This window comes from Ochotona curzoniae, unplaced genomic scaffold (assembly GCF_017591425.1).
Source record: "Ochotona curzoniae isolate NIBS_2020 unplaced genomic scaffold, NIBS_Ocur_1.0 scaffold_4506, whole genome shotgun sequence".
NCBI lineage: Eukaryota > Metazoa > Chordata > Mammalia > Lagomorpha > Ochotonidae > Ochotona > Ochotona curzoniae.
The window spans coordinates 7,348,558-7,362,706 of record NW_024467119.1 but is presented as its reverse complement, the minus strand read 5'-3'; the positions used below and the strand labels follow the sequence as shown (position 1 = coordinate 7,362,706).

The following is a 14,149-nucleotide window of genomic DNA, read 5'->3' as shown; positions in this document are numbered from 1 at the left end:
GTGGGTGGGGCGGCAGCAGGGCGCCTGCGCGCTCGGGGGCCCCGCCCGCATTCGGCGCTGCGGGCTCAGCGGCCGCAGTGCGCATGCGCGCCCGTGAGTCGGGCCCATGCTTCCCGCACGCCTGGCCGCTAGGCTGCTGCGGCCCTTGCTGCTGCCGTGGGGGCCGGCCGCGGTGCGCCATGGCCCCCGGAGGCCGCTCCCGGGCCGGGAGGCTGCAGCCGCCTGCTTCGTGGAACAGGGGCTCCGAGAGGGCCCCGCCGCCCCCGGGCACCCCGGGGACAGCGCTGACCCGGCTGAGCAGGAGGAGCAATTCCTGTTTCCAGAGTACACGCCGGAGCCGGAGCCCGCACCCAGCCCCGCGGAGCTGCTGCTGGAATTGCAGCGGCAGGAGCAGGAGAAGGAGCGGCGGCGGCTGCAGCGGCAAGAGGAACGGCTGCAGCTCAAGCTGCGGGGGAACCCCGACCCGACCGTGCCGCCCAGCGGCCTCCACTGCTCGGGCTGCGGGGCCGAGCTGCACTGCCAGGACCCTGGCCTCCCCGGCTACCTGCCCAGCGACAAGTTCCTGGGCGCGGCGCGGGACGGCGGGCTGGCGCGCACCGTATGCCAGCGCTGCTGGCTGCTGGTGCACCACCGGCGCGCCCTGCGCCTGCACCTGAGCCCCAAGCGCTACCTGGAGCTGGTGAGCAGCGCGCTGCGCCGGCCCGGGCCCGCACTCGTGCTCTACCTGCTGGACCTTCTGGACCTGCCCGACCCACTGCTGCCCCGCCTGCCCGCGCTGCTGGGCCCCAAGCAGCTGATCGTGCTGGGCAACAAGGTGGACCTGCTGCCCCAGGACGCGCCCGACTACCGGCGGCGGCTGCGCGAACGGCTGTGGGATGACTGCGTGCGCGCTGGACTCCTCCCGGCCCCTGGCCACCAAGGGCCTCAGGGACCCAGCGAGGACGGAGAGCAGAGCACGGGCCCGGGGCGCGGCGCCTGCACGATGGTCCGGGACGTGCGGCTCATCAGCGCAAAGACGGGCTATGGGGTGGAAGAGCTCATCTCGGCGCTCCAGCGCTCCTGGCGCTACCGCGGCGATGTCTACCTGGTGGGCGCCACCAACGCCGGCAAGTCCACACTCTTTAACACACTTATCGAGTCTGACTACTGCACCGCCAAGGGTGCCGAGGCCATCGACAAGGCCACCATCTCATCCTGGCCAGGTGAGTAGCAGGCATTGTGGGCACTCGGAGCCCCTTTCCCTGACAGCCCTTACTGAGCCTCTGGTTTCAAGACTTATTATTTCTTTTTGTTTATTTGAAAGGCACAGAGAGAGATCTTCCCCCCCCCCCCCCCCGCTGTTTCATGCCCCAAATGGCTACTACGGCTGCAGCCGGGCCAGTGCCAAGCTAGGGGCTTCTTCCCCGTCTCCCAAATGGATGCAGGCGCCAAAGACTTGGGTCCTCTCCACTGCTTTCCCAAGCACGTTAGCTAGGAGCTGGATCGGATGATGATGGAGCCGCCAGAACTTGCACTGGCGCCCCTCTGGGATGCTGGTACCATTGCTTTGCTATGGTAATTAGAAAATGGGCCCTTGTGCGTGTGACTCTGTTGAGTGTGATAATGTTAGCTGTACATACCCCATTTGTTGCCACAAAACTAGACTTGAACTCCATCTAGTGAGCTAGTCTGCCATGGCCTTCAGCTGGATTCTGCACAAGTGTCTTTGCCCGAACGGTGTTGTGGGGAAGGTAGAAATCAGATTGGGGATCAAAATCCTTGTTGAGCTTGTGACTCCAGTTCTGAGCTTAAGCCACGCCTTCCTAAAGCGGCTATAGTTTTGTAGACGGCTGTCACAAAGGTTAAGTGGAACAAAGCCCTGGGCCCAAAAGTGTACCCTCAAAAATTGGCTAATCCTGCCCTTGCAAGTGCCAGGATCCCATAGGGGCAGTGGTTCCTGTCCCAGCTGCCCCACTTCCCATCCAGCTCCCTGCTTGTGGCCTGGGAAAGCAGTTGAGAACAGCCCAAAGTCTTGACCCTGCACCCGTGTGGGAGACCCAGAAGAGGCTCCTGGCTTCAGATTGGCTTAGCTTCAGCTGTTGCAGCCATTTGGGGAATGCACCAACAGATTGAAGATCTTTCTCTGTCTCTCTTCTGTAAATCTGCCTTTCCAATAAAATAAGTAAATCTTTGGAAAAAATGTGTATTTCCTTCTCCATATTCCTTTTTCTAAAAATGCACATGTCTGGTGCTTCAGGTACTACGCTGAACCTTCTCAAGTTCCCTATTTGCAACCCGACTCCTTACAGAATGTTTCAGAGACAAAAACGGCTTCAGCAAGACGCGGCCGCGGCGGAGGAGGACCTCAGCCAGCAGGAGCAGAGTCAGCTGCGGCTGCTGAAGAAGCACGGTTACGTAGTGGGTAAGTGACCTGCGGGATGCCCCCATCGGCTCGGCTAAGTGACCTGAGCACCCACCATCTCGGGCCAGCGGCTCTGGTGTAGGGGCCTGCCAAGGCAAGACTTGTACCAGACTGACCCTCCATCCAGCAACTTCAGAGTAGGCTGACCTGAGGACAGGCAGATGCGGCCCGTGCCAGCATGCCTGTGTGCGAGTCCCCGCTGTACGCCATTCTAGTTTCCAACAGACACTCAGCCCGGGAGTGGCCGCTGATGCCTTGGCAGGTTTGTGTTCTTGCCTCATGGAAGGAAGACCCAGATCAAGTTCCTGGCTTCGGCCTGGCCCAGCCTTGGCTCTTGTGGTCATTTAGGAAGCAAACCATTGGCTAGATTTCTCTACTTTTCAAATAAAATAAATAAGTAATTTGGGCCCGGCGGCGTGGCCTAGCAGCTAAAGTCCTCACCTTGAACTCGCCAGGATCCAATATGGCCGCCGGTTCTAATCCCAGCAGCTCCTCTTCCCATCCAGCTCCCTGCTTGTGGCCTGGGAAAGCAGTCGAGGACGGCCCAAAGCCTTGGAATCCTGCACCTGTGTGGGAGACCTGGAGGAGGTTCCTGGCTCCTAGCTCTGGATCAGTGGAGCATCAGTCATTGGGCTCACTTGGGGAGTGAATCATCGCACAAGGAAGATATTTCTCTCTATCTCTCCTCTCTGTATCTCTGACTTTGTAATAAAAATAAATAAATCTTTAAAAACAAACAAATAAAATAAATAAGTACTTTAAAAAGATAAATTAGAGTCCTCTCTCCCTTGGTATCTCTCTCTCTTTATTTTAAGGTTTGTTTATTTTTATTTGGAAAGGCAGATTTTCAGAGAAGAGACAGAGAGAAGGAGCATCCATCCAGTGGTTCACTCCCCAAGCAGCCACAGCATCTGGAGCCGAGCCAGTCCAGAGCTAGGAGCCAGGAGCCTCTTCCAGGTCTCCCACACAGGTGCAGGATCCCAAAGCTTTGGGCTGTCCTCGACTGCTTTCCCAGGCCGCAAGCAGGGAGCTGGATGGGAAACGGGGCTGCTGGGATTGAAACCAGCACCCATAAGGGATCCCAGCATGTTCAAGGCAAGGACTTTAGCCTCTAGGCTATTGGGCCAGGCCTGGTATCTTTTTTCATCCCTGCGTTACTGCAGATTGATTCCCAGCAAAGCAAGGATACTGTCGCCACCCCTCCTGGACGCACTAGTTAGTGACTCGTGACTTAGTGATGACCCTAGTGTGATCTGTTCTAGGCAGAGTTGGAAGAACATTCTTGTATTCCAAAGACCGGAAGGGTGAAGCAGCTTTTGAGTTCGATGCGGATTCACTTGCCTTCGACATGGGAAATGAACCTGTTAGGGTTCCAAAGAAACCCGCCGAGCGAGTCGAGCTGACGCCACAGGATGTGAAAGACGCCCACTGGTTTTATGACACCCCTGGGATTTCCAAAGAAAACTGTGTAGGTACTTGGTCTCTCGGGCGCAGTTCCTTCCATCTGCCCAAGTACTGTGTTAACTGGCGGAACCAGGGCAAAACAGTCACGTCCACTGTGGGTTTGGTTGTGACTCAGCAGCTGAAGGAGGAATTGATTGCCTCCAGGTCCTCATCCATCTGGTAGACCTCCTGTTGGCAGCAGCTACAGGCCATATGCACTGGTTTCCATTGACTGGCAAATACTTTACAACATGCAGTGTGCTCTCCCCACTCCTCCCCCCATGGCTGCCTTTGCTGGTCTGTCTTTAGTTCATCCAGCAGACACGAAATGCGCAGTGTAGTGACACAGCCCAGACTGAGGTGGCAGCTAGCAGCACAGGCTCGCGCTCACACAACCCTGCCCTCCATGAGTCACCTGGGTTTGTGCCTTGTGTATCTCACCCTGATTCTAACACGCATGCTCGGCAAACCCTGCCGCATTATTTTCTTAGCTGGCTTGGGTCTTCGTCCGTCTCCTCGATGGACTGAGGTGTGCGTCGGCAGTATAGCCTCACACCAGGTTCGATGGCCACTGGGTTTGCATCTAGCTCCTGTGGTACTGGGAGTCCTTGGCCTCACCAGGGTCACCTACCAATGTCTTCATCCGCTTTCTCATGCCCCGTGTCCCCGAGTCGTATACAGGGGGTCCGGCTTTTTCCTTACCCTCCTAGCAGAACGCCCGGACTCGGCAGTGCATGACGACAGAGGAACCGGGTGTGTCCTCATGATGCCCCGTGAGGTCAGCGTGGCCTGCTGCCTCCTCCCTTCGCGCACTGTGAGGCCACGCACGGGGACACTTGGGGCCCAAGCCCTGTTGGGGACTCATTCACAAGATCATCTAGGCCAGGGAATGAGGCCCTCAGACAACCTCTCAGCCCTGGCAGTTTATCTCTGTATTAGTTGACGGAGAAACTTTGTATTTGGTGGCTGAAGCCGGTGTCTCAAACTGAAGATCTCAGGTTAAGAAGTTTCTTCACTGCAAGTGGTTTTAAATGTCCCTTTTCAGTGAGAACAATTGACAGCCCCTTCTTGTTTATTTTCTTGTAAGCGTCTCTATCATATGTTTTTTAATGTCTTATTAGAAAACCTGAGGGACAGAGCAATCTCCCATCTACTGGCTCACTCCCCAAATCCCCACAGCAGCTGGGGCAGGGCCAGGGCTGAGTCCAGGGCCCCCGCACAGCTCAGTCCAAGTCTCCCACCTGGAGCTGGCACCTGCTGCCTCACAGCTCTGCCACAGCAGAAGCACAGCCAGGCATCTTCCCCACCAGGCAGACACCCGCCCCTGTGCTGTGCTGTGCTGTAACAAACCAAACTGACCAGGTTCTTTGTCCCTTCTTAACCAGATTTTAATTCCAGAAATCTTACCTGAGTCTTGCACTTATTGTCTTCCCGTTTCTATTTTCTCTACTCCCTTAGGAACTTTTTTTTTTTTTAAGATTTATTTATTTTTATTGGAAAGGCAGATATACAGAGAGGAGAGACAAAGAGTAAGATCTGCCGTTGAATGGTTCACTCCCCAAGTGACCGCAGCGGCCAGAGCCAAGCCAATCCAAAGCCAGGAGCCTCTTTCGGGTCTCCCAGATGGGTGCAGGGTCCCAAGGCTTTGGGCCATCCTCAACTGCTCTCCCAGGCCACAGGCAGGGAGCTGCATGGGAAGCAGGGCTTCAGGGATCCCAGTATATTCAGGGTGAGGACTTTAACCTTTACACTGTTGCACCAGGCCCATCCTTTAGGAGCTTTTTTCATCCTTAGAAGCCAGAAGAGTTGTTTATTTTCATTTTATCTGAAAGACAGAAAGCTTCCGTCTGCTGGTTCAGTCCCCCACAGGCCAAGCTGGACAGGGTCTCACACGGGGTCTCCCGCACTGGTGGCAGGGTCCTTCCTTCAGCCGTCATCTGCTGCACCCCAACAGTCACATCAGTAAGAAGCTGGAGCAGAAGTCGAATAGCTGGGACTCGAACCAGCCACTCCAATGCAGGATGCAGATAGTTCCAGCGGCAACTTGACCGACACTCCAGAGGCTTCCTGAGATTAGTGTAGACAGAGAAGCGTGCTATGAATTGTGTCTGCTACAGACGCTGACATAATTTGGTGTATTGTGAAGTTACATGTGTTTTTGTATCTCTCTACCTTACAAGCAAATTACTATTTCTTATTTTCAACAAAAGTAATTTTCTTAAAATTCTGCCATTTGCTTCACAGATTTTAAATCTTCTGACAGAAGAAGAGGTAAATATTGTTTTGCCAACACATGCCATTGTTCCAAGAACCTTTGTGCTTAAACCAGGAATGGTCCTGTTTTTGGGTGCACTGGGCCGACTAGATTTCCTGCAGGTAAGAAAAGTGACATTTTAGGACTGTTTTGGAGTTCACTTTATCTTTTTCTTTTCTTTCTGTTAATCTGTCCTAAGGAAGGAAGGAAGGGAGGAAGGGAAGAAGGAAGGAAGGAAGGAAGGAAGGAAGGAAGGAAGGAAGGAAGATAGATAGATAGATAGATAGATAGATAGATAGATAGATAGATAGATAGATAGATTAATAGATAGATAGATTAAGATCCTCCATCCGCTGGTTCATTCCCCAAATGGCCACAATGGCTGGAGCTGAGCGAGTTGGAGCCAGGAGCTTCTTCCAGGTCTCCCACATGAGTGCAGAGTCCCAAAGCCTTGGGCCATCCTCCACTGCTTTCCCAGGCCATAAACGGGGAGCAGGATTAGGATTAGAGGTGAAGCAGCCGGGATTAGAACTGGTGTCCATACGGGATGCTGGTGCCGTAAGGTGGAGGGTTGGCCTGTTACAGATTCCCTCTGAGTCATCAGATCCAAGGGCACCTAAAAGGGGAAGTATGAGTGAGGGTTTATTTTGTTGCCAAAATGTCTTGAAATCTCTGCACAGTGCACATTTCCATGACTCTGAAGACCCCACATGTGCCTGCATCTCAACATTTTTTACTTTTTTCTTGAAATGGAGGAGTGGGGGTGTGAGATTTTCCATCTGCTGGTTTAGTTGCCAAATGGCTCCGATAGCCATGGTGATCCAGGCGCAGACCAGGAGCCAGGAGCCGCAGCCAGGCCTCGGAGTGGCATCAAGGAGGGGGTGCTGGTGTCAGAGGCAGTGGCTGAACCTGTTGCACCCCTGTGATGGCCAAGTGTTCAGGCCCCTGCCATCCACATGGGAGACCGGAGAGAGCCCCAGGCTCCTGGCTTTCACCTGGCTGTTGGGGCCGTTTGGAGAGTGCACCAGGGCAGGAAAGACAGCGCTTTCTCCTGTTCTCTTCCTGCCTTTCAAATAACTAATCTTTTCTAAAAATGTGTGGTTTAAAATAGGCTAGCTGTGCTTTTTTTAATATGAATGTTTCTTGAGGAAGCAGTAAGTTATTAGAGTGGTATGTGAAAAAGATATTTTTATATCAAAATAAACTTTCAGTTCTATTTTCCATGAACGTTTGAAATGCTCTCTGGAATATGAACTGGGTTGGTAAAATGCCTATAAGTCGATTATTTGCTAGTTTAACATGCTTGCCTTTTTTTTTTTTTTTGTTCTTTAAAGAATCTCTATATAAAACTTAGGTAATCTAAAACTATATAAAATCTAAATCTATATAAAAACTTAGGAAAAAGAAAAGAGGACAATAAAAGGCTGCAGGTCTTAAACATTGTAACCTCCATGAATGCTGAGTTCCTCAGTAGCTTGGCATTGAAGACATGGTGTTTCGCTGTCCTTTGGGAAGCATAAGAGCAAATGTTGAAATCCAAGTTAGTATGCTTCGCAGTCTCTGTTTCTTTCATGTGCCAGTCTGTTTGCGGCTCGGTTTGCGTGCTGTGCTTTGTTGAAAGTTTAAACTTGCACACTTAGAACCTTCGTGCATTTCAGTAAAGCTCATCTGTTAGAAATAAACGGAGGACATGGAGTCCACAAAGCTGAATTCTTGTTATTGTAGCAGAGCAGCCATATCTAAACGGATGACACACTGAAACAAGAAAGCAAGAGTTTTTTCTACTTTTATAAAAGCACAGTGCAAAGTGGTGGGAAAGCAGGTGTGTGGAGTGCGGATCAGCTGGGTTTCCATAAGGTCGGAGTAGCCCATACAGTCCCAGGTAGCTCCACTCTGGGAAGAAAAGGACCAGGCGACATCCCAAGAGACAGCAGAACATCAGACACTGGGCTCGGCCCTTCCGTGACTCCAGGTCTGTGCACGGCTCTTGCACGTTCACAGGAGGGCCTCTGCCTTACGTCTCTGTTGGAATGTGTGCCAAGCATCCACATCACCCAGCGATTGCTAATATTTGTTGTGATTTAAAAAACAGATTTCCTGGGCCCAGTACAGTGGCTGAGCGGCTAAAGTTCTCGCCTTGAATGCACTGGTATCCAATATGGGTGCCCGTTCTAATCCCGGCAGCCCCGATTCTCATCTAGCTCTCTGCTTGTGCCCTGGGAAAGCAGTCAAGGATGGCCCAAAGCCTTGGGATCCTGTACCCACGTGGGAGAGCCAGAAGAGGCTCCTGGCTCCTGGCTTTGGATTGGCACAGTACTGGCCATTGCGGTCACTTGGGGAGTGAATCATCGGATGGATGATCTTCCTCTCTGTCTTTCCTCCTTTCTGTATGTCTGACTTTGCAATAAAAATAAATCTTTAAAAAAAAAAAAGATAGAAACAGATTTCCCATCTGCTGGTCCACTGCAGTCAAGGACAGGGCGGGCCAAAGCCAAGGGTCCAGAAATGCGTCTGGGGCTCCCCGTGAGTAGGGGGCCCAGGAGCCCTGCTGTCACCTGCAGCTGCCACAGGGTGCAGTAGCTGGAGGCTGGAATGGAGAGCAGAGCTGGCCTTGGAACCCAGGCACCCTTATCACCTAACATCACTACAATTTAAAGCTGGCTTTACACAGGGACGCTTGAGGCAGACAGCATTCCTCTCTTTTGGGCTGTTTTTGTTTTGTCACTTCTAGTGGTATCAGCAAATGTCGAGGTGGTGGCTTGCGGTACTTGTTGAAATGCAGTGCTTCCACAGCGTGCCCTGTTTTATTCCGGGTATTCCTGTAATTGGATCGTACCTGCTCTCCAGGGGGCTTGCTTTGGGTTTTCATTTTTGCTTGTTAATTGATCACACACTAAAGAGTGCAGGCTTTCCAAGCTTTTCCATTGTGCAGTCACTTGCTCCTTTCTTCAGGGCAGGAAGTCAGCTTGGTTTACAGTCGTGGCCTCCAACTTCCTCCCTGTGCATATCACTTACTTAGAGCGGGCCGACGCCATCTACAAGAAGCATGCGGGACACACGTTGCTCCAGGTAAGGCAGCTTGACTTGCTGGTCTCATTGCTGGGGTGGGGTACTCTTGGGCATCTTGCTCTGCTCACAAAGCCACCTGCTACCATCAGTTGGCCCGGCCCCTCACTACCTTGGAGCATCCTGGCTGGGAAGCAAAATGAGCCCTCAATTAAACTGGATATTGACATGGACTGAGTTGGAATAGCCATAGGCTGTGTTTCTGTCTACTGTCAATAGGATGGCCCCAGCCATATGTGGCCATCTAACTATAGATTCATCAGCTAAGTGAAATGTGGAAGTGCACACATTTAATGCCAAGCTAGTGTGAGACGCAGTGTTGAGCGAGCAGAAGTTAGAGGTACTGTCACCTCTGGGGACATAGCTGGCATGCAGCAGGCAGAGCTTGGACATCCCACGGTGCACAGCCAGGAAGGAGCTGGTCCACGCCGTCGGTGTGCTGGGAGCCCTAGGCCAAGTGGACAGACTTGCCAGGTATTCTATCTCCAGTGCTTACTCTATAGGTTTTCTACCTCTTCCCTGCCGACCTATAGAAACCATAAAAGTCCAGCCATATTGGAACAAAAACACAGCTTGCTCATCACTTCTCCATTGGGCTCGCCCCTTGGTCCTTACTGCAGTTGTCCCTACCAAGCTCCCCAAGGATGGGCTGAGTGGGGAGTGTTCCCAGCTGCTGACTGATGGTGTGGCATGTTGGCTGAGATGCTCGGAGCTAGGTCTCCGGATTCATTGCCTGTTCCACTGCACGGCTCCACAGTGTGCTTTCAGCTCGTGTCCCTCTTCTCCATGCTAGACCCAGCTCGTGAGGTTGTGCAGGGGATCTAGGGCCAGGCAGCCATGTGCTGAGCAGGTGTTGGTGCTGGTGCTGAGGATGAAGGCGGAGGAAGAGAGGAAGGGATCTTGCAGGAATACTGGGTGCGGTGTGTACAGTGCAGCGGTGGTGTGTGTGAAGGCACCTCCGAAACGAAACATACAAGCCTGACCTGAGAGGCGAGCAGGAGCAGGTGTCGGGCAGCACGTGGAGCAGCAGATGCTGAGCGCAGCAGTGAAGATGCTGCTTGGGACACACGCGTGCCTGTCAGCACCTGGTTCAAGTCCCGCTCTGCTTCTGGTGGTAGTTTCCTGCCGATCTGCACCAAGAGGCAGAGCAGGTGACGGCTTGAGGGCCTAGGTCCCTGCCACCCATGGAGGCCCCAGATTGAGCTGTCAGTTCCTGGCCTCCGCTCATGGCAGATATTGAGAGAATAAACCAGGAGTTGGGAGATCTCTGGCTCCCAAATAAATAAAGCCAGTAATGCTTTCATTTGGGGGAAAGGAATGAAAAGTGTGAATCTGTTTTGGTACCCAAATCTTTTACAGGGCTGACTGGCACAGTGTGTTAAAACAAAACTTTAAATACAAGAAAAATGAAAAAACTATGGATTTCAGAATTGTTTTTGAGGGCCACAGTGTAGTGGTTCAGCAAGTTGACCCACACTGGCATCCCATAGGGGTCCTGGTTCAAATTTGGGCTGTAATACACCTAGGAAGGCAACAGAAGATGGCCCAGTGCTTGGTTCCCTGCCACCCATGTGGGAGCCCAGGAGGAGATCAGGCTGCTGGCTTAGCCGGGCCCAGCCATGCTCATTTTATTGAGCCCTGAGGAATAATCCAGCAGAGGGAAGGTCTCAGCAAGAGGCCTTCTAGCCACTGCATCACTCCCCAAAATGGCCACAGCGAACCAGACTGAGCCAAAGCCAGGAGCTTGAACCCTGGGCTTCCACGTGTACACTGGGGCGCAAGCATTTGGCCCATCTTGCACTGCTTTCCCAGGCACATTAGCAGGATGAATTGGAAGTGGAGCAACCGAATCTCAAACTTGCGCCCCTGTGAGATGCCAGGATTGCAGGCAGCAGCTTAATGTGCTTTGCTATACCAGCCCCATAAAACTTAAACACACACACACAATACCCTATTTAGAAAACACACACAAAATTGTTTTTGCACCAAAAATAAGTTCTTCCTCTGAACTGTGTTTTTTCCCTGAGCTCTTAGAAGTGCCCACGTACTTCCTGCTCTCTGGCTTTTCTCAGAAAGCCATACTGGAATTAAAACTGCTGACAGGGAAGCACCTGCCCTGGGCTGCCCCTGGCCAAATGCAGGCTCCAGGAGCCCTGCAGGCCAGCGGGAGCGGGGCTCTGCCAGGCCACCAAGCCCTACAGCTGTGGTGTCCTCTAGGTAGAATGAGGTTTGGCCCAGTGGGAGGTTCAGAAAGGAGCCTCCCCAGGCCGCCAAGCCCACGGCTCAGCTCGGGCACTGGGGCATCTGCGTGACATGTGGCTGGCACTTGCCCCAGTTCTCCCAGGCCAGGATGTGGGTAGTTCCTTGGTCTTTCTGGGACTCAGTTACCTCCTGGTTTCCTTCTGTCTCCCCAGTCCCACTTCATCCTGCGACATCACCCCTGGTGTATGTTCTCAGCTTCAGTTTTTCCTGTTTGCCCCCAGCCACAACACTGCCATCCACAGAGCAGTGTCAGCCCCTCAGGGTCATGTGGTGGCCCCCAGGGATGGGCACATTGGGTCAGGAGGCGTCCAGGACAGAGAAGGAGTCCATAGAGTCTGCTCACAAGAAGGTAACTGCCTTTGAAACAAATCTAAGAATAATTATAAATAAATCTTTTTTTATTTATTTAAAAGGCAGAGTTAGAAACTGGTTTTGCATCCACTGGCTCACTCCCCAAATGGTCACAGTGACCAGCATGGGGCTGGTCTGCATCTGTGAGCTTCTCCGGGTCTCCCCATGAGGGCAGGGCCCCAGGACTTGCGCCTTCCTCCGGTTCTTTCCCAGGCACATTAACAGGGAAACGAACTGGCTCCCACAGGGGTTGCCAGCACCACACGCAGCTCTTCAACCTGATATTCCACAGCACCAGCCCCAATAAACAAATGCTTAAGAGCTCATGAAAATGAAGTTAAAAGAGGTTTATTTGCAAAAACTGTTTTAGTCCATGCAGATTTTGGTAATGTGTACCCTGGATTTGTAAGATTGGTGTATTTGATCCTTTTGTCGCTTATCAGCATGATGGTTGGGTTGATGCATGTTTATGTGGCAACTACCTCCCTTTAAGCCTCGTACGATGTCAATCCATGATCCATCTGATATGAAGGTAAAAACAAGAAGATTGAGACCCAGCACAGCGGCCTAGCGGCTAAAGTCCTTGACTTCCTTGCGCTGGGATCCCATATGGGTGCTGGTTCTAATCCCAGCAGTCCCACTTATCATCCAGCTCCCTGCGTGTGGCCTGGGAAAGCAGTCAAAGACGCCCCAAAGTCTTGGAACCCTGCACCCGCGTGGGAGACCCAGAAGAGGCTCCTGGCTTCAGATCAGTGCAGCTCCAGTGAATCATCGGACGAAATATCTTCTTTTCCTCCTCTCCTTCCCTGTATACCTGACTTTCTAGTAATAAAACAAAGATTGATTTTAACCTGAAAGGCAGATTTACAGAGAGGAGGACACAGAGACCTTCCTCTGCTGGCTCACTCCCCGAATGGCTGCAGAGGCCAGAACTGGGCCAAATGCAGGAGCCAGCAGCTTCATCCATTGTCTCCCATGCAGGTGCAGGGACCCAACCACTTGGACCATCTTCCACTGCTTTCCCAGACACATTATCAGGGAGCTGGATGAGAAATGGAGCCACCAAGATATGACCAAGTCATTTGGGATGCTTATCCCCTGGGTGGAGGCTTAAGCTGCTGCATCATGACGCCAGGCCTCACCTTGTACTTCTATGAAGACATCTTGCATGCATATATCTTGCACCAAAATTGGCTTGCAATGCCATTTGTGTACACTTTCTGAAGTATGCTTGGATCCTTGAGTTGAAAGAAGACATGGGTTCCATTCCTGGCTGCACTGGGTGAGCTGAGGTGCTTGTCTTCCTGGCCAGCATTGCCCTTGGGCGGCCTGGGAAGCGCTGTCCGTGCCTGGGGCGTGACCCTGAGCCCACACACCAGCCCGTGCTTCCCATGAGCCCTCCGTGGGCCTTGGGTGAAGTCCCCTGCTGTTGTTCTTGCTCTCTGTGCTGAACTCTTCAGTGATTACTCTGAATGGGAGTGCCATGGAGTGGGAGTTCAGCTTCCAGACACCCTCATTTTCCTCTTGTTGGCAGGTTCCCAAGGGTGGAGAGGAGCGAATGAAGGCCTTTCCCCCTCTGGTTGGTGAAGACATCACCTTAAAGGAAGGCCATGGGGACATGGAGGCCGTGGCGGACATCAAGTTTTCATCGGCAGGTAGGTAGCCCTGCACCAGGCCCTGACAAAGCGTGGAGAACAGCCTACCGGCTCAAAGCATGCCGTCCCAGAAGTGCAAACACACATAGTGCTTGTACTTGTCAATGAATGTGAGCTGTCCTGACAGTCCAGGCTTTGCAAACAACCACGAAAGAGTGGCAGTCCCTTGGCTGTTTGTAGTAAGGTGGGTGCTAATGGCGCCTTCTCTCTCCTGCCCACCCAGGTTGGGTCGCGGTAACGCCTCAAGGTGACGACAAGCTGCACCTACGAGGCTACACACCCCAGGGCACGGTCCTGACCGTCCGGCCACCCCTCCTTCCACATATTGTCAACATCAAAGGTGAACGCATCAGGAGAAGTGTGGCCTATAAGACCAAGAAACTGCCCGCCCTCGTGTACAACCTGAAGAAGAAAAACACATAAACACACGAGGCTGGCCTCTACATCGTGTGGTAACTCACTGAACACAACAGTCCTTACTGATGGGCCGGCGCTGTGGTACACGGGGAAAGCCACCACCCGCAGTCCCCTGGGAGCACCTGTTCATGCTATAGGGAAAGCCTGGCCCAGCCCTGCCCGTGTGGCCATTTGGGGACTAAACCAGCAGATGGAAAATCTCTCTGTCTTTCTCTAATTTTGCCTTTTTAAATAAATAATTATTTTAAAACAGTATACCTTGAAATTAAATGCAACTGTAGTAAAATCCCCAAGCCCTCA

The 14,149-nt window shown here is 52.5% G+C and overlaps 1 protein-coding gene and 1 non-coding gene across 2 annotated transcripts; both read left to right on the top strand.

Annotated features, from left to right (window-relative positions):
* The first annotated feature begins 106 nt into the window (after positions 1 to 106).
* NOA1 (nitric oxide associated 1) lies at positions 107 to 14,149 on the top strand. Its single transcript, XM_040967099.1, has 7 exons — positions 107 to 1,202; positions 2,237 to 2,401; positions 3,664 to 3,869; positions 6,089 to 6,220; positions 9,051 to 9,167; positions 13,312 to 13,432; positions 13,656 to 14,149. The coding sequence occupies exons 1-7, from the start codon at positions 107 to 109 to the stop codon at positions 13,853 to 13,855; spliced, it is 2,037 nt and encodes a 678-aa protein (XP_040823033.1). The 3' UTR covers positions 13,856 to 14,149.
* Positions 12,201 to 12,304, top strand: LOC121147639. Its single transcript, XR_005882453.1, has one exon. It is a non-coding gene; the product is annotated as a small nucleolar RNA U13 (small nucleolar RNA).

Bases quoted from the DNA above. Each gene is read 5' to 3' on its own strand.
- NOA1 (XM_040967099.1), top strand. From the start codon at position 107: ATGCTTCCCGCACGCCTGGCCGCTAGGCTGCTGCGGCCCTTGCTGCTG. The intron at 2,402-3,663 runs GTAAGTGACCTG...GATCTGTTCTAG, and splicing joins GAAGCACGGTTACGTAGTGG to GCAGAGTTGGAAGAACATTC. The intron at 6,221-9,050 runs GTAAGAAAAGTG...TCCTTTCTTCAG, and splicing joins GCCGACTAGATTTCCTGCAG to GGCAGGAAGTCAGCTTGGTT.